The sequence below is a fragment of the Mustela nivalis genome (assembly GCF_964662115.1).
Source record: "Mustela nivalis genome assembly, chromosome: 5".
Lineage (NCBI taxonomy): Eukaryota > Metazoa > Chordata > Mammalia > Carnivora > Mustelidae > Mustela > Mustela nivalis.
The window spans coordinates 53,639,348-53,658,559 of record NC_139024.1 but is presented as its reverse complement, the minus strand read 5'-3'; the positions used below and the strand labels follow the sequence as shown (position 1 = coordinate 53,658,559).

Below are 19,212 nucleotides of genomic sequence, written 5' to 3'. Positions count from 1 at the left end.
GCAGTAAAATTGTTTTGTTGTGGTGTGAGCTTCAGCAACCTGGGACTATTCTTAACCTTTGCTACTAACCTAATAACTATCCGTGGATCTTGGCCTAATTATTTGACCTTTTGGATTTAGCTATTTCCTCTGTGGGGTGAGGCATTAGACTATCTATCTGTGGTGATTTTCCTGTTCTGAAATCATCTGGTGTGTGTGTGTGTGTGTGTGTGTGTGTGACCCATAGTAGCTCTGATAGCAAAGCCAAAGAAAAATTCCAGACTTAGAGCAATGGCAGTTCTGTTGGACTGAAGCCCTTTTCAAAGACAGCAGTCTATTTGATTGATCTTCTGTGTGTTTATTAACAAAACTTTTCCAGTCATCAAACACTTTGAAAATGATGTTTTTATGATACACTGAAGTCCACTGGTGAGGATGGAGGTTATCTCTCCAAGGTTTGATGAAAGCATTCATTATGTTTTCCTTTTATTGTATACTTATTAGAAAAAGATGATACAAATATGAGGGGAGGTATTAAATTTGGGAGTCACGGAAGAGTTACAAATAGAAACATTTCAAATTTATCATTGAGAGTGATGAGCTAGTTTTCAGACTTCTTCCAATTCCCTATATAGTCTTTTTGATGAAAATTTCTTCCAAGTTCTTGAGAATTACCACTGACAAGAAACTTTATTCACATAAAGAGGTGGTTTTTAAAATGTAAAACCATTTTAAGAGCTGTGTTAACTCCCTGTTGCCGTTTTAACGATTTACCACAAATTTAGTAGCCTAACACAACACAAATTCCTTATCTCACAGTTCATCTGAAGTAGATTCTCAGTGGCTCAAATCAAGGTGTGGGCAGGGTGGCATTGTCTCTGGAGATTCTAGAGGAAAATGCCTTTTCCATCTTTTTTTTAAGATATAAGTATCTTTTTTTTTTAAATTTATTTGACAGAGAGACATCACAAGTAGGCAGAGAGGCAGACAGAAAGAGAGAGAGGAGGAAGCAGGCTCCCCGCTGAGCAGAGAGCCCGATGCGGGACTCGATCCCAGGACCTTGAGATCATGACCCGAGCCGAAGGCAGCGGCTCAACCCACTGAGCCACCCAGGCGCCCTGCCTTTTCCATCTTAAAGAAGCTGCCAACATTCCTGGACTCATGGCCTCTCCTTCTATCTCCAAAGCATATCCCACCATCCTCTCTCATGATCATGTCTCCTGACCTTGACCATCCTGTCTCTCTTCGATAAGGACTCTAGGGATTATAATCAAGGCTCATCTTCTCATCTCAGGATCCCTAACTTAATCACATCTGCAGAGTCCCCTGTGGGATTATGCAAGGTCACATATTCACAGGTCTGGGATTAGGATGTGAGTAGCCTTGGGGGCGGGGGTGGCATTATCCAGCCCACCACACTACCCTTCCAAATTTTGCATCAATTGTTTATCAACATCAGCGTCAAATGTTGATTCCAATTTATTCAAGGAATCAAGCAGAGCTTTTTCTTTTCTGTAGTTGACAAATATAATGTGGGATTTTCTTTTGCAATCATGTGAATGGATTTCTAATCCCAGCTAACTTTTTTATGTCAGGCATTTCAAAATAAGATGACGGCAGAAAGGTCAAACGCTCAAAGTTCAAAGCGGACCATCCTTTGGCTAAGCAGGCCCCACAAAAATAGAACATCAACTAGAAAGGACCCGAGGTAGCCAGAGGCTCTGAGTTGCCCCTGGAATCTGGGCCCCACCAGACTTGTCCCCTCGCATCCCCCTCTCACCCCAGTGTTGTGCTGGCTCCTTGGGATCCCAGGACATTCCTTTCTTCAGCAGCACACAAGCCTCTTGCCCTTGGGTGGAGTTGGGGGCTTGGCACATGCCTGAGGTCCCGTGTAGCTGGTTTGGGCCAGATGTTCCTCAAAGTGCTCAGACCCTGCTCTGCCCAGGCCATCCCAAGCAGCCCCAGACTGCCCAGCTCGAGGTACCATGGGAGCCAAAGACTCAGTATCTCAAAGCATACTGGGGCCCTCAGGCTGGGGTCTCTGGGCAAGACAGGGTGGTGTGGCAGCTGTGAGCACAACCAGGATCTTGTGCTGATTTTCTTTGTGCAACATGGTGCAGATCACTTCATCTTCCTGAGCCTCGGCTTCCTCTGCTGTAAAATGGGCGTAATACCGTGCTTGCCATAGGAACTCAGTAGGGGGAGGTCTGGAGAATACTTCTCACTGTGCTTAAATCAGCGTCAGTGCTAACTACTGGTGATGCTAACTAACACAGATGCTGATTGTTTCAGCCTTGTTTTGTTTCTTAATCGGCGGCATCCCGTCTGTCTTCCGCTGTAGTTATTAGGGGTGCTTTGAGAAGTAAGCATGTGATGGCAAGTGTCCGTTCTCACGGTGGCTATGTTCTGATGGAAGAAATCCTATCAGGCTGCTGCTTAGAGCCTTGCCCAGTGCAGGGCTGGGGCTGCTGAGTGAATGGGTGTGTTAGAGTTACACAGGGGCATGGCCGTAGTCATTACTTTGGGAGGAAAATCTCAGGGAATGAAACAGACATCTAGCAGATTCTATTTCTCTTTGATACACCGTTCCTACCTGGATAAGATCATATATGATTATGATGAATCCCTGAGCTAATTTGGCAATAAATTCATATTTATATTCAGGTTGTTATTACAGCAGTGGTGCACTGATCATTGGACTCCAAAGGTAATTTCCATCTACAAATGTGCTCTTGACATCCTAAGATGTATATTCAGATTTAATTAAAAAAAAAAAGAGAGAGAGAGAGCTGTACTCTAAAACAGAGCAGTGTTTTTGAGCCTGAAAATATAAAGAGAAGAGCATTAATTCTCTTTTAAAATTTATTTGAAATGGAAACCACTATCTAAATCATACTTGGTAACATTTTAATTCGGATATGTTTTTCAGTGTCTGGAATGCTCATTTTTATCATTTAGCATCAAGAAAGTATTTTCAGGCTGTTTGTGCCTTTGCTAACTGGTTAAGTAAACATTCAAGATTTTTTTTTTTTGGAAAGGCATTTTTGTAAATGTATTTAAGTATCGATAGTTAATAAAACCATTTGTTTTAATTCAGTGAAAAATAATTTTATTAAATCTTAAATAAAGCTGTGCAAGCAATTTTCCTCCATTACAGTGTCTTTGGGACTGCGTTAATTATAATAAATGGAGCTATTGGAGACATTTACTCAGCACACAAACTCCTCATTGTTAACCATGGCTGGTGTGTGCTGACAGCTGCCTCTTAGAGAAATGTAACCCATAGTTAATGGTGGAAAGTGTGGCATTAACATAATTTTTTGGCAAGGACAAAGCCAGGGTTGCAGTGTTGCTTTCAACAGTGACTCCTTCATTAACAGTGTCTTATCAGAAGCCCAGACTCCCAGGGGTGGAGGGTTTGGGGGGAGAGATGCCAGCCATATGATTGTGTTATAGGTAACCAGAACCCTGTGTGAAATGGCTGCTTCTGAATAATAAAGGAAAGGATTTCAGTCGCTTAGAAGTATGATTTTAAAAGGGGGCCAGAGAAAGACTCTGCAAAGAGCTGCTGGTGTTTGATCGAAATTGACAGAGTGTAGAGGCGGCTCTTTTGACACTGACACTAATGCATATTATGGTTTCTATAAGAGGGATTAGAATTAAAACATTTTTATTCTTCAGGGACCAACTCAGGCAAAAATAGATTTGCTAATGCAAGACTTAAAGAGTCAAGAATAAATTATAGGCCACCAAGTTTCTGTAAATTCACTTGCACGTTACAGAGGTATTTCAAACAACTAGGGGAACTTTTTGTATATTTCTGAAGACAGATCAAAGATAGAATCAGAAAGGAATAGGAAATATCAAATAATTATTTTATATCAATATTCCTCCTCACTATGACAAACTATGCCCCTGACCTCAGGATTCTCTTTAATTTCCTCAAAAATAAATAAAATGATAAAATTGAATATGAATGCTAAAATCAGATAATATAAGATGAGCACGTGCCAGGTAGGAATTGTGTTGAATGCTTTACATGTGTCTTGTTTCTTTTTTATAACAACACCGTCACTTCGGTTATTAATGTCCTCATCTTGCAAAGGAGGACATTAAGCCTCATGGAAATTAAGTGATGTTCCCAAGGCCATCAACAAGTAAAAGGTAGGACTGAGGTTTGAACCCAGGTCTTTGGTTCTGCAGCCTGTAGTATTCCATTACCCCTGGGCGACCCGGTGTCACCAGTGACAGTCAGTGCTATTAACAGTATCTTACTGAATCCATTAAAAGATTACCCTGGGGCTCCTTTCCACTGTCTCTCTCTCTCTCACACAGAAGAGTGACTGTGGCTATTTATAACACATGGCTAATTCTGTTCAGTAGTCCTTCACATCAGTGCTTCTAGCAAATTTCTTCTCTGTCAGCTGTGTTGGTCTCTGTTGGATTCACGTGGGCATGGCCTCAAGCTCCTCTGTGCTGACCAGCTTCCCCAGCCCCTCTCCACTCCAGGCCCAGAGGCTGCCAAGACAGGCACCTCACTGGCAGGAATCCTCTGGAGGCTTCCTCCTCTCAGATCCTTGTGGCCCTCACAGTGCGTGTAGGGGTCAGATATGAGTGCCTCCAGGACTGACAGAATACCTTCTAGTTGTTTGAGTTAAGTGAGGTCTGGGGAAACTCTGGGGATGGAGGACTAGACTTTTCCTTCCCCTTTTTGCCTTGAAACAAGAGGTTCAACAGGACAACATGTACTAAGCATGGTTTGCAGAAATAATATGTCCTGAAATGGCAGGCTCTAAAAATTATTTTTGAAAAGACTTGTGAAGACCAGGGAGACAAACCATAAGTGACTCTTAATCTCACAAAACAAACTGAGGGTTGCTGGGGGGGAGGGGGTTTGGGAGAAGAGGGTGGGATTATGGACATTGGGGAGGGTATGTGCTTTGGTGAGTGCTGTGAAGTGTGTAAACCTGGTGATTCACAGACCTGTACCCCTGGGGATAAAAATATATGTTTATAAAAAATAAAAATTTATAATTAGAAAAAAAAAAAAAAAGTTGGGCAACCCATGTGGGTTGGGGGGAAGCCCTCTGCCCAGCACTGCCCATGCCAGCCCTCTGGCAGCCCGTGAGCTGGCTGTGGCCCTTTTCAGTTTTGTTACAGATCCCGAGCAGGTGCTCGCAGTGAAATGCCTGGTGGCCATCTTGAGGCTAGGAGTGGTTCTGTGACTCAGCTCGCCACCAACATTCCCATTTGATGTGGTGCTCGTGTGGCCTGATCTCTCACTAGAAATAGTAGTCACAGGGGTGGGGGAACCCCTGATTAACAGCAGCCTGAATTCCATCTGTTATGTTTTATTTCTGGAAAGCAAAGTGCAGCCTGAATTATGAAGGACACTAATTTGTGTTTTTGTAGCTTGGGGGTTCTCAATCCTGTCAAGACATTAGCATGACCTGCAGAAATTTAGGAAATACTAAAAGCTAAATGACTTGTTTTGAATTAAAATCAGACTAAATGAGGTCAGAGCCTGGCATCCACATTCTTAAAAATATTGCAGGCGAGTGGAATGTACAGTGAGGATTGCAAATAGGTGAGCGGGAGGATGAAGAGACGGTGAAGGAAGGTTTTGCACCTGCTGCCAGTCCTGTTGGCCATACAGTTAGTACAGCGAGTAGTGTAAGTAGTGCTGCTAGCAAACGGACTAGCTGCTTACTGTGTGTTGGCAGTGCTCTGAACATTTTTCATAGAATGAAATTATCCTCATAATAATAATCCTCATAATAATAATATCCTCATAATAACTTGGGACCTTCTTTCATTTCAACAGATGTGTACATGGAAAACTTTGAGGAGGCAAAGCAATTAATTTAGAGTTGGATGATGCTTGCTGGGGATGGTCTCTATTATAAAGTGAGCTGAAGCCTGTTTCTGTCGGTATATGCTGTCTCTGGCTGTTCATGTTGTTGCTCTTATCATGGAAGACTTGGATGGCCTTTGTACGGTCAATGCACCTGGGTTCCACCCACCGAAACCCAACTCTACAATTATAACCCATCAGACATCTTCAGATTCCTGGTCACAACCCCTGGCCTCCTAATTTTTAGGATCAGACTTCACATGAGTTTCCTAAAATGCTTCTTTGTTGCAAATAGTTTGTATGATGGGAGAAGTAGGTAGCCGTTGATGGCATATAGCCCTGCAGAGACCCTGGTCATCCATATACACTCTAGTAAGTGCATATACTGTAGCTCCTCCATACGTGGATTTAACTCCTTTGTGCACTGGTGCACGGTTTCTTGTGTTCTATTTACCACCTCCCAGGGAGGTCTCCTCATGAAGGGCTAGATGTATAGGTCGAGATTTAGAATGTGTTGTAATTTAGCTGATTGCAAAGTCTGAGATCACCTGCTTTCTAGCCAGGACATTTGAAAAATCATTAAACCATGAGGATTCTGTTGGTGTTGGTTTTGATGTATAGTTCTATAAATTTTATCCCAAATACAGAGCCACGTAACCATGACTACCATCAGGATGTAGACCAGTCTCCATGTTCAAAGGCTTCAAATAGTTCCTACCTCAGCAGCCTGGATAAGCTTGACTTTCTGTGAGAGGCTTAGCTCTGAGCCACCTGAGCTAGTGATTTCTTGGCAGTTTGGAGATAGACCTTTCTGAAAAATGTGCCCAGTGGTGGGAGTGGAAACTTGTGGGGTGTGTGCCTTTCTGTTTTTTCTAGTTTGACTAGATACCATTACCCTTGATCCTGAAAGAAAAGACTTAAGACATGAAAAGGAGGATGAAGCCAGAGCTCTGAAGATGTGGGTTACTTTCTGAAAGAAATGAAATGATATGCCCCTGTTAGCCTTCAAAAAGAAAAGATAATGCCTCACAGGGTCCTGCCACCTGGGATCAGAAACTGGGGTTCCCAGGGCACATAGAGGTGGGTGGCAGCTAAGTGCTTATCCTCTGTCCTGGCTCCAGAACCTTCATCAGCCCTCCTCTGCCTTTTCTTCCTGAATTTACATCTTGAACTCCAAGCCCAAAGGCCTGGGCAGCTTTCGTTTGACTTCCTTCCCCACTTAGACACCATCCATTGAGCTTCCCATGAGACAGAGTAGCAAGACCTTGTCTGGTGACAGGGAGCCCATTCAGAGAGGCTCACTTGGGTAACAGGGCTTCTCCTTTGATCTCCACAGACGACAAGTTACCAGCTTCAAGTCTGACGATTCTGACGGTTTTGTTTACTTTGCAGTATGAAAGCATAAGCTCCTAGGATGAAAAGCTCTGCCTATATACCAGATAATAGTACAGTTAGACCCCAGGAGAATAAAAACCTGCTGTCTCCAATTAAAGAAATGTGTGGAGCTTTTCTTTTCCTTTTCTGTACCTCTGTTAAAAGTATTAACATTTATAGCCTCTGTGTTCTAATAAACCTACCTGTGGAGGGGCACTCGGGATCTGCTGGTGGAGAAGACAGGAGGGCTCATGGCGCATGGACCAAAAGGGGCCAGCCCTCTCCCTTTCTCTGCAGAAAGAAAGAAGTGAGGTCTTCTATAAGGAAGGGGGGAGGGAGGAGGGAAGAAAGGAGGGAGATGGAAGAAAGGAGGGATATTTCAGCTAAGCCTCAGTGATGGAGGTGGAGAAGAGTTTTTTCTTACAGAGGAAAGAGCTAATTGAGGAGGTCCCTAGCCTACAACAGGTCAGTGTGTTGTGGAACCAAGAGAAGGCTGTTGCAGCTGGTGGTGGGTGTGGTTGGAGGGCAGGGCCTGGGTCATGTGGGGGTATAGGCCGTGGAAAGAGTTGACTATTTTGTTTTTAGAGAAATAGGTTTGAAATAGAGAGCTGACATGGCCTGATGGATAAGGTTAAAAGATCCCTCTGTTTGCTACATAGGTAGAGAAGCAAATTTGTAACCAGTGAGGAGATGCAAGGGTTCTCTCAGATGGCCCAGAGGGGCTGGTGGGAAGTGATCAGATCTGAGTGATGATTTGAAGGCTCACCCAATGGGACCTGTGACTGGGTTGGTACAGGTTGAGTAAGGGAAAGAGAATGGATCAAGGATGACTTTTGGGCTTTGGAGCCCATAGGGGAAGGGATGTGTTGTGTGACCAGATAAGGAGGATGGGGGGGGCAGTTCGTGGTGGAGGGAGGAGGTGGGAAATTGCAGCAAATAAAGACTTTGGACTGGCCAAGTGTGAGATGCCTATAGACATCCAGGCTGAGGTGCTAAGGAGTCCATGCATAGCCGAGTCTGGAGTGTGAGGGGGCAGTCAGACATTCAAGTCATTCATCTGTAGGAACTTTGTGTCTTGTGGAATCTTCTAGTATTTTAGAAAACACTTAGTTGTTTGAGTTGTCTGGTCCCTGAGACTGATACCTGGAAACATGGCTGCAGTTTGATGGGCTTTCTCAGGTCCCTTCTGGAAGGACACATTCACAGGACGAGGTGATGAGACCCTCCCACAGCCATACTGACTATATTACGTAACAATAGTTCTGAATACTTAAGACTGAGGCAGTCATTTTTCTGGATTCTTTCATACACGTCCTCTTTATTAAGTCAGATAAATTTCTATTTCTGTGTGTTCTCAGTGGAGTGCAGAGCAATAATTAAGATCAAACAAATTGTTACTCGTATTTACATTTCAAAGTTTCCTGAAAATAACCCAATCATACGCATGCCAGGTGTTTGTGTCTATGTGTCTCAGACACAAAATTTGGGCTCTATTGTCCCTTTGTTGTACCCTAATGTTAGCCCATTAGTGTACAGTCACTGTGGCCATCAAGTGGGTGATAGATCAGAAGACTACAAAGAAAGAGAAATGGCTGATGCCCCGGTATGGAAAAAGGGAAAAAACCCCACCTATTTGTTATGTTTTGGATAAGTTTCCCCATTTGAACTCTCTCTGTCTTAAGTTCTACTTCTCCCTTAAAAAAAAAAAAAAAAAAAAAAAAGGTGATTTATTTAAATAGTTAATTTCTGCACCCAACGTGGGGCTTGAGCTCACGATCCCGAGATCGAGAGTTGCATGCTCTTCCCACTGAGCCAGCCAGGTGCCCCCTACTTCTTCTTTTTATTTCAATTTCTTAAGTCACTTTTCCATTCTCCTAAAGAAGCACCTTTCATCTACTTCAACTGGAACATTTACCTTATTCCTTAAGCTACTGTTCTCTCTAGGTATCCTTGTGTTTCTAATATTGTCCTTATTTTGTTGTGTTAGAAAGACTGGCCATCTTCACTTTTTGTGGAGGTAATTTCTTCTGACTGACAAGTACTGTCTCCCTGGAGGGAGCTTCTGAATATACGAGCACATCACTGGCTCCCCCGTGGTTGCACGCATGTTGCCAGTCTGGTGCCCGGGGCTGCGGGCTCAGTGCCCAGGCTGTGTTGTCCATTTCCAAGCTCTGGAAAAGCCAGTAGGTAGGCTTTTCAGATGAGCAGCAGATGCCCAAGCACACTCTGGAAAATATAGTCTTCTGTCTTTTCTGCAGTTTAACAGGGGATGACCCTGAGCCAATTACTGGATTTCTCTAGGCTTCTGTTCCCTCCTCTGTAAGTGAGGATAATTATAACCCACCTCCAATATTTGAATTAAATGAAATCCTGGAAAGCCTGAGCAGAGTACCTGCTACATAAAAGGAGCTCAGTGACTTTTGGTTTCTGTCCTAACCCCTCTGAGGCACACAAGCCAGTAAGCGGTTATTCATAAAGACAGATCAAGCTTCTAATGCAAGTGAGACTGGAAAAACCAAGGAAAATCAATAGTCAAGACAAAGTAGAGAACAGTGCAGTAAAGGGTTCTCAAAGTCTCATTCCAGGACCTGCAGCATCAACATCACTTGGGAGCTTGTGAGATGCAAATTCTCAGAGATACTGTGGACCCAGTCAGTCTGTGTTTCACAAGCTCCATGGGCACTTCTGATGCACACTGAGGTTTGCATCACTCAATTGCACACTGCATCATCTCAGGTTACACACTGAGAACCACTGGTCTATAGTAAACTCAACAGATACAGGGTGAGGGACTGTGGTGCGTATTTCTGCATTTGTATGTGAGCACACACACCAACGTATGTACAGTGTTTGTAACTGTTGGACCTGTAATCGAGCATGGTGATATCGACAAAATCCCACCAAACTGGCAGTTAATAACCCATTGTTCTTTGTTACAATTTTCTAAACAGGGATATACCTAGGATGCTTGTTTTCAATGACTTTGCTCTAAAATCACTTTGGCTTTAAAAGTATCAATTCACCAACTTTCTTCTTTCTTCCCCTAGGAAATTCCACTTACTTGGATGATCATGGACCGCCTCCTAGTAAGGTAAGGTCTTTGCCTGTGGCATAGATCCCCTTTCCTTTCTCAGTCCCTACAGCCTCCAACAATCCCAACCAGAGCCCTCCTGGCCCTGAATTGTTTACAGGAAAGTAGATGACAGACATCAAGTTCATCTTTGACATAGAGTGAGGAGAAGAACCTATAAGCAGTTTTGGCCTGATTTTTAAGGGTCAGAATAGTCCAGTGACCTCTTAGTGGAGTTCCCAACTACTATTTACTCTCTTAAGCTCAGTGAACACCAATCGATATACCAGAGAATGAGAATAATGAAGACAGTCTTGGATCACTTATGATGATGACCTACAAAGTAGAGTTTTAAGCACCCAGTAAGCTTAGAGGCTGGAAATTTATCTCAAAGTTGGCTTTTGAGCTTGTGGGATTCGAAGACATACTCTACTCTTTGTAAGACTATAAGCTTTGGAACAAGGTCTTCCGGGGGGCATCACCAGCTCTGCCACTCACTGTATGACATTGGACAAACTATGTAATACTAGGAGCCTCAGTTTTTTTATGTGCAAAGGGGGATTAACCATAGTACCCACAGTACAGGACATCTAACAGTATCCAATGAGCTGATCTATGACATTCATGCTTATTTAATGCAATAAGCATTAAATAAACAGTGGCTCATGTTAACTAGACTGGAGGAACATTACGATTATTGATGAATGGCTCAGTGGTATTTATCACAGTTATGACTAGCTCTGCCACTTGGTCCACTGCATATATAGTGGGGGCTTGTGATGCTGGCGGGCACCGGGAATACAAACATGAAACAAAACAAGAGTGACAGAACAAAATAAGCCCTATCCTGAAGGAGCAAAAGAATATGAAAGTTCGATACCATCCATGGATAAGAACCATGTCTAGCTCCTCTTGGCATCCCCACCCTTGCAGTAGCACATCGTGACTATTCATTAAATTTCACTGAATTGGACCATGGAATCCAGAGCTGGAATCTAAATAAGGTCTTCTGGCTCCCAGCCCAGGTTTCTTCCACTCAGCCAGTGTTCTCAAACTTGAGCTTGCCTCAGGGTTTCCTGAAGGCTTACTAAAACCCGGATTGCTGGGCCCAGACCCCTGAGTATCTGATTCTGTAGGTCTGGTGTAGGACCCGAGAACTTGCATTTCTAACAATCTCTCAAGTGTTGCTGATGGTGCTGTTCTTGGGACCATGTTTGCTTTAAAGGCCATGAATCTAGAGAAAACAATGTCCCTGGACATTTTCTGTGTTGTTTTTTACTGCTGATGGCCTAGAGAGAGTGGTATGGCTTATTTTATAAAGGCTACTTAGTCATGTAATGATGACTCACTGTTGTAACTCATCTTACAGTGAAAACAAATTTTCTTTGGAAAACAAACAGTCTGGAAGGGAAGATGAGTGGGTGTGGGGGAGAAGAATGGTGTGGATGCCCTGCTAGGTTCCTGCACCACTAACTGTACTTCTCTCCCAAGAGGAGTCCAGCAAACCGCCCCCTACTTTCTATGTTCTGCAGGGAAAGGGGGTGAGGCTGGCTGTGTGGGACCCATCAGCTGTTTGTCTCAGTGGCATGTTGGGACACTATTTAGGGTTTCAGGTTTGATAAATGGGGTTTTATCTAGCAGAGAGACCCAGGCCCACTTCATATAAACTTGCCTTCTTGATGTGATCCTTGGTAACTGGCTTGGGACCACCTCCTTAATCTGCCTAGGGTCCTTGACCTTGCTGAGCTGGCCACCCTGCCTGCCTCTTTACTAGTATCCTTGGTGCCTGGATTCTGTATTTGCTGGATTCTCTCCCCTTGCCGGTGTGAAGCTTATCTTGGTTCTGCCTTCCCCCACCCCTGCAGCCTGGTCTTTACCCCTCCCTCTTCCCCCACGCCCAGCCAGAGCTCCCTGTGACACCCAGAAATGATCAGGTCATATCCGATCATTTTAGACCACTTTCAGGCTCAATCCATTTATATCAATTCTATTCCAAGTTCAAAATTGTGAATATAATCTCCGTCAACCAGCAGAATGTGACAGATTTTTTTACTATAACTATTTTCATTATCTAGGAGTGGAGTAGCAAAAACACTGTTTTGACTTCCTAAGCAGTAGCCAAAATAAGAAGAATACAAAAATGAGTAAAAATAATGTTGGTATGTTAACATCTTTTCATCCATGCTTATTACTTCTGCCAGGGTGGAAATGAATCCCAGAAATGCTAAAGTCAGACTTTCAGATTAAGGTCCCTTGAATGTCCCCTGAAGTTGGGCCTTGGTTAGTTGGGTCCATCGACCCCTGGGGTCTCCAGGACCATGGTGGCATCCAGAGGAGACGGACTCACATATGTGTGGCCTCCAGAATGCACCCCCAGCCTGGCACGGAAAAGAAATACTGAGGGCAGACCCATCATTTTCATACGTGTTTAGCATTCATAAATAACTTTCTGATGCCAAGATCGAAAGAGCTATGATCTATATAAAATAAGGTTTTTAAACCCTGAAAATGTACTGAGTTTTACAGGCGAGTTCTCATTTTATTAAAAGTTCATTCCACGAGTTTCACATTCCACAAGTAATAGCCATTTAGGGAATGGGGTGTGTGCCACATAGCACACAGAGCCCAGGGCTTCCTTCTCGCCAGAATTTTCATTAAAAGAAAAAAAAAGCCTCTGAATTTTTTACTTGTTTTTAAAATCTGCTTTAATCTCACAGCTCACCTCCATTTTTAATCTAAGTCATTATTTAAAGGCAGATGTTAGTATTTTCTTCTGTGAACCACTTTTTACTACCATTTTGTGTGCACGCAGAACACATGGCTTAAGGTTAGAGCCCTGCTAAGAATGAACACATAGATCTCTACTGAATGAATTAGAAGGATATTCTTGAGAACAAAAACAGACATGCAGCGGCCAGGATTGTGCAATCACACTTCCTATGAAGTTGTGTGTATGGGATATGTGTGTACAGAGAAAAGCCTGGAAGAATAGTAGTTTTTTCTCTGGATGGTGAGCTTTCAAGAGATTTTTACTCTTAACTTTTTTTTTTTTGTATTTTTTTATTTCATTAGAGTAATGCCCACTCAACCTAAAGATCAGGGTGGGGGGTGGGGAATGGAGGGAGAAAGCCCTCATGCAAGAGAAGATGAGGGTCAGGCTGGAAAGCCGTGCTGCTCGGACCTCTGCAGCTGCTTCTGCAGTTCATGACACCCAAGAGCAACCTGATCTTTGAGGGTTGTTATCTTTTCCTGCTCCACTTCACTTGGCCCGTGGGTCCCCACACAAGCAGCTGGTGACAGCAATGATAAATTCGGGTGGTAGCAAATAGGATGTGGGGATTGTTTCATACATGTATGTTGGGTCCCAAATCTGATAGATAAGGAGAGGTGGTCTAAGCAACTCAAGAAAAATAAAAGCACTGTCCATAGCTGGTGTCTGTCCTTTCCTAGTGGCAGGCACCCCGCTAAGAACTTTGCATACAGGGCACCTGGGTGGCCCAGTTGGTTGAGCAACTGCCTTCAGCTCAGGTCATGATCATGGAATCCCGGGATCAAGTCCCACAGCGGGCTCCCTGCTCAATGGGGGGTCTGCTTCTCCCTCTGACCTTCCCCCTCTCAAGTTCTCTCTCTCTCTCTCAAATAAATAAGAGAAATCTTTTTTTTTTTTTTTTTAAGAATTTTGCATGCAAATTTAGTCTTGGTAAAACCCTATGGAAGAGGAAATCATTTTTTAAAATTAAAGGATAGTTGACATACAATATTATATTAGTTTCAGGTGTACAACCTGTATTGTAGTGATTGGAATTTATTACATTATGCAATTCTTATCATGGTACATGTAGTTAACCTTCTGTCACCACGCAAAGTTATAGTATTACTGACCTATATGCTGAACTTCACATACCCGTGATTTACTTATTTTATAGCTGGAAGCCTATACCTCTTAATCCTCTTCAATGTTTTCACCCCTTACCCCACACTCTCCTTCTAGCAACTACTAGTTTATTCTCTGTATTTTGAGTCTGTTTTTGTTTTGTTGGTTTAATTATTTTGTTTTTAGATTTTACATATAAGTGAAATTATGTAGTATCTGTCTTTGACGTACTTCACTTTCACTTAGCATAAGATCCTCTACATCTGTCCATTTTGTCACACACAGCAAGATTTCATTCTTTTTTATGGCTCAGTAATATTCCTCTGTGTGTGTGTGTGTGTGTGTGTGTGTGTGTGTGTGTGTGTGTGTATACACATATATATCACATCTTCTTTACCAATTCATCAATATATGGACATAGGTTGCTTCCATAACTGGACTATTGTAAATAATGCTTCAGTGAACATGGGGGTGCATATAACTTTCCAAATTAGTGTTTTTGTTTTCTTTGACTAAATATCCAGAACTTGAATTGCTGGATCATATGATGTTTCTATTTTTAATTTTTTGAGGACCCTACATACTATTTTCTGTAGTGGCTGTACCAATTTACATTCCCACCAGCAATGCACAAGTGTTCCCTTGTCTCCACATCCTCATCAGCACTTGGTATTTCTTGTCTTTTTGATACTAGCCATTCTGACTGATGTGAGGTGTTATCTTATTGTGGATTTGGTTTGTATTTCCCTGATGATTAGTGATGTTCAGCATTTTTTCATGTGTCTGTTGGCCTTCTGTTTGTTTTCTTTGGAAAAATGCTTATTCTAGCCCTCTGCCTATTTTTAAACTGGATTCTTTGTTTTTTGGTGTTGAGTTGTATGAGTTCTTTATGTGTCCTGGATATTAACCCCTTATTGGGTATATCATTTTTGAATATCTTCTAATTCACCAGGTTATCTTTTTATTTTGTTGGTGTACATATATATACATATATATTTTTTTTCTGTGCAAAAGGCTTTTAGTTTGTTATAGTGCTAATTGACTTTTGCTTTTGCTGCCCTTGCTTGAGAAGACATATCCAAAAAATATATATATATTGCTAATGCTGACACCCAAGAAGCTACTCCCTATGTCTTCTTTTAGGAGTTTTATGGTTTAAGGTCTCACATTTAGGTCTTTAATACAATCCGAGTTTGTTTTTGTGTATAGTGTAAGAAAGTGGTCCACTTTCATTCTTTTGCATGTAGTGTCCAGTTCTCCCAGCAGCATTTATTGAAGAGATGTCTTTTCTCCAATGTGTATCTTTGCCTCCTGCATTGTAGATTAATTGACCCTATAATGGTGGGTTCATTTCTGGCCTCTTGTAGTTTGTTTCATTGATGTGTGTGCCTATTTTTATGCCCATACATACTGTTTTGATTACTGTAGTTTTATAGGACAGTTTGAGATTCAGGAGTGTGATGACTTCATTTTGTTCTTCTTTTTCAAGATTGCTTTAACTAATCAGGGTCTTTTGTGGTTTTGTATAAATTTTAGGATTATTTGTTCTAGTTCTGTGAAAAATGCTATTGGAATTTGGGTAGAGATTGCTTTGGGTAGTGGGGACATTTTAATAATATTAATTTTTCTAATCCATGAGCATGGTATATTTTCCCTTCAATTTCTTTCATCTCCAATTTCATTCATCAGTGTCTTATAACTTTCAGAGTATAAGTCCTTCACCTCCTTGGTTAACTTTATTCCTATCTATTTTACTCTTTTGTTGTAATTGTAAATGGGATTGTTTTATTAATTTCTCTTCCTGGTAGTTTGTTCTTAGTGTACAGCATTCTGTATAGTAATTTGTATCCTGTAACTTTATTGAATTTGTTTATTAGTTCATGGTAGTGTTTTGGTGGAGTTTCAGAGCTTTCTATATATATTATTACCATGTCATCTGAAAATAGTGAAACTGTTAGTGAGATTTCATCCTTACCAATTTTGATGCCTTTATTTCTTTTCCTTGTCTGATTGGTGTTTCTAGGACTTCTAATACTGTGTTGAATAAAATTGGTTATAGTAGGCATCCTTGTCTTGTACCTGATCTTAGAGCAAAAGCTTGTAGCTTTTCATTGTTGAATATGACATTACTTGTGGATATGTCATATATGCATTTTTTATGTTGTGGTATGTTCCCTCTATACCCACTTTGTTGAAAGTGTTTTATAATGAATAAATGCTGGATTTTTTCAAATGCTTTTTCTGCATCTACTGCAATGATCATATGATTTTTATCTTTCATTTTGTTAATGTAATGCATCACGTGGATTGAGTTGCATCCTTGGAATAAATCCCACTTGATCCTTTTAATATCTTGCTGAATTCAGTTTGCTAATATTTTGATGAGGAATTTTGCATCTATGTTCATCCAGGGATATTGGCTTGTAATTTTTTCTTGTAGTGTCTTTGTCTGATTTTGGTATCAGGGTATTGCTGCCCTATAGAATAAATTTGAAAGCATTCCTTCCTCTTCAATTTTTTTTGAATAGTTTGAGAAGGATAGGTATTAACTCCTCCTAAAATGTTTGATAGAATTGACTTGTGAAGCATCTGGTCTTGGACTTTTGTTTCTTGAGAGTTTTTCAATTTCTGACTCAATTTCATTACTAGCAACTAGTCTGTTCAGATTTTCTATTTCTTTCTGATTCAGTCTTAGGAGATTATATATATATTTTTAAAGATTTTATTTGTTTCGGAGAGGGAGAGCATGATGGGTGGGAGAGAGGGTGAAGCAGCCTCTTTACTGAGCAGAGATCCCAACACAAGTCTCAATCCCAGGACCTTGGGATCATGACCTGAGCCAAAGGCAGGCACTTAACCAACTGAGCCACCCAGGTGCCCCAGAAGATTGTGTGTTCTAAGAATTTATCTGTTTCTTTGAGGTTGTCCAGTTTGTTGACATATAATTTTTTATAGTAGTCGTTATAAAATCCTTTGTATTTCTCTGGTGTTGAATTTTACTTCTTTTTGATTTCTGCTTTTATTTATTTGAGTTCTCTTTTTTCTTTTTTAATTTGGCTAAAGGTTTATCAATTTTGTTTATCTCTTCAAAGAACTGGCTCTTAGTTTTAGTAATCTTTTTTACTTTTTTTAGTCTCTATTTTATTTATTTCCATCCTAATCTTTATAATTTTCTTACTTCTACTAATTTGCAGCTCTGTTTTTACTTCTTTCTCCAGTTCCTTTAGGGGTAAGGTTAGATCGTTCATTTGAGATTTTTCTTGTTTGTCAAATTAGGCCTGTATTGCCAGAAACTACCCCTTTAGACCTACTTTTCTGTTTCCCAAAGATTTGGGGATGTTGTGTTACCATTTTCATTTGTCTTAAAGTATTTTTTAATTTCCAAGAGAGGAAATAATTTTTAATCCTTATTTTACAGATGAGGGAACTAGTTCGTAGAGAAGCTGAATGACTTGCCAAGGGTCATGTTCTCAGTACTAGGCTTGGAATCATAACCCAAGGCTGTGTAGCCCCAGAGTCTATTTTAACCATTTCAAGATTACCTATATAAGTAGAAATATAATAAATTTTTACCTTATTTCTGGAATTTTACTCTTTCATATAGTTATCTGGTAGATTAACTACAAGATAAGTTTTAACTCTAGTATACCAGAAAAAAATAGTCATCACCATTTACTATCCAAGTCCAATGAACCTTTAAACTTTTTTTTATCAATCCAGTAAATGTTTAATTTTTACCTCATCTTTTCCCTCCCAGTCTCTTTTGTATACATACCTACTACCTTCAGCATTTGTCCATTTATAGACTGCATATATAATGCATTTTGGTGTACAAATATCATAAAAGGTTAGAGAACACTGTCCCACATTCATTTAGTAAAATGGGATTGTCCAGGTTCCTGATGCAAAATATTGTTTGATGAAGTCCTGCTTGATGACTAACTCCATGAGAACACCATATGTATAAATATATATAAATGTAGTTAATTAATTTAAAAATATATATATATATATATAAATTTTGTCCTTAGATATATGTTGTTTCCTCATCAACTATTGAATTTGAGAGAACTAATCCAGGATGTCATCATCTGAAGGCTCAGAGTCTGTGGTTTTCCCTTTCACGATCAATATCATCGTCATGATTAGAGTTGCAAGTGCTGCTAACTCCAGCATTCATCTCTTGTTCCGCCAACCCTTGTAAAACCTCTCCCTCTGTCAGTTTTCTTCTCTTTGTCATTATAGGCAGGAATAAAAAATCCAAACTCTCCACTCTCATGAAAGTTAAAAGCAAACTACAAAGATGGTGTCTCCAGCCTTCTTTTATATCTTTTGGAAAGATGACACAATCCTTGGACAACACAGTAAAATACAAAGAGCAATGCAATAGTGGAGTATTTTGCCAGTGACTTACTCTTCCAGGCCTACCCTGTTCAGGACAGTAGCCATTAGGCTCATGCTGCTATTGAAATTAAATTAATGAAAAATTTTTTAAAATTCAGTTTCTCATTTGCACTGATTAAGTATCAAATTCCCTGGGTTCTCTGTGGCTGGTGGCTAGTGTATTGGACAGAACAGAATAGAACATTCCAGTAATCACTGAACAGCAGTGTAGTTACAGCCATTCCATCATTCTTCAATTTTTCTACTACTTTTGTCTTTTTAAAGCATATTTGAGAGTAATTGATGCATAATTGGTAGGTAATTATTCTAGGATGATGAGAAAGCAAGTGTCTCAAGATACAGAAAAAAATAAAATCATTAAGATCCCAGAGTGAATCTGAAATTTTTTAGAGAGGCTGATAGACCCTGTTATGTGGTAATTATATTTAGTATTATAATTATGTTCTATAATTGTAATAATATGGACCTATTTGACAATAACTATGGGGTAGAATGGGTTTTATTCTCTTTATTGAAAAATAAGGTTATTTTCTTTGGAACATTCTAAAAAAGAATGATGTCAAGAAATACAAATACACAAGGGTGCTTGGGTGGTGCAGTCGGTTAGCCTCTGACTCTTGATTTTGGCTCAGATCCTGATCTCTGAGCCCCGCAATT

The 19,212-nt window shown here is 40.7% G+C and overlaps 1 protein-coding gene across 1 annotated transcript in view; it reads left to right on the top strand.

Moving 5' to 3' along the window:
• The window catches only part of UST (uronyl 2-sulfotransferase), a 299,167-nt gene that overhangs the window by 105,018 nt on the left and 174,937 nt on the right, over positions 1–19,212 (top strand). The window contains exon 2 of the mRNA XM_082730337.1: positions 10,255–10,298. Coding sequence (XP_082586463.1) covers positions 10,255–10,298 — 44 coding nt within the window. The remainder of the gene's footprint in view (positions 1–10,254; positions 10,299–19,212) is intronic.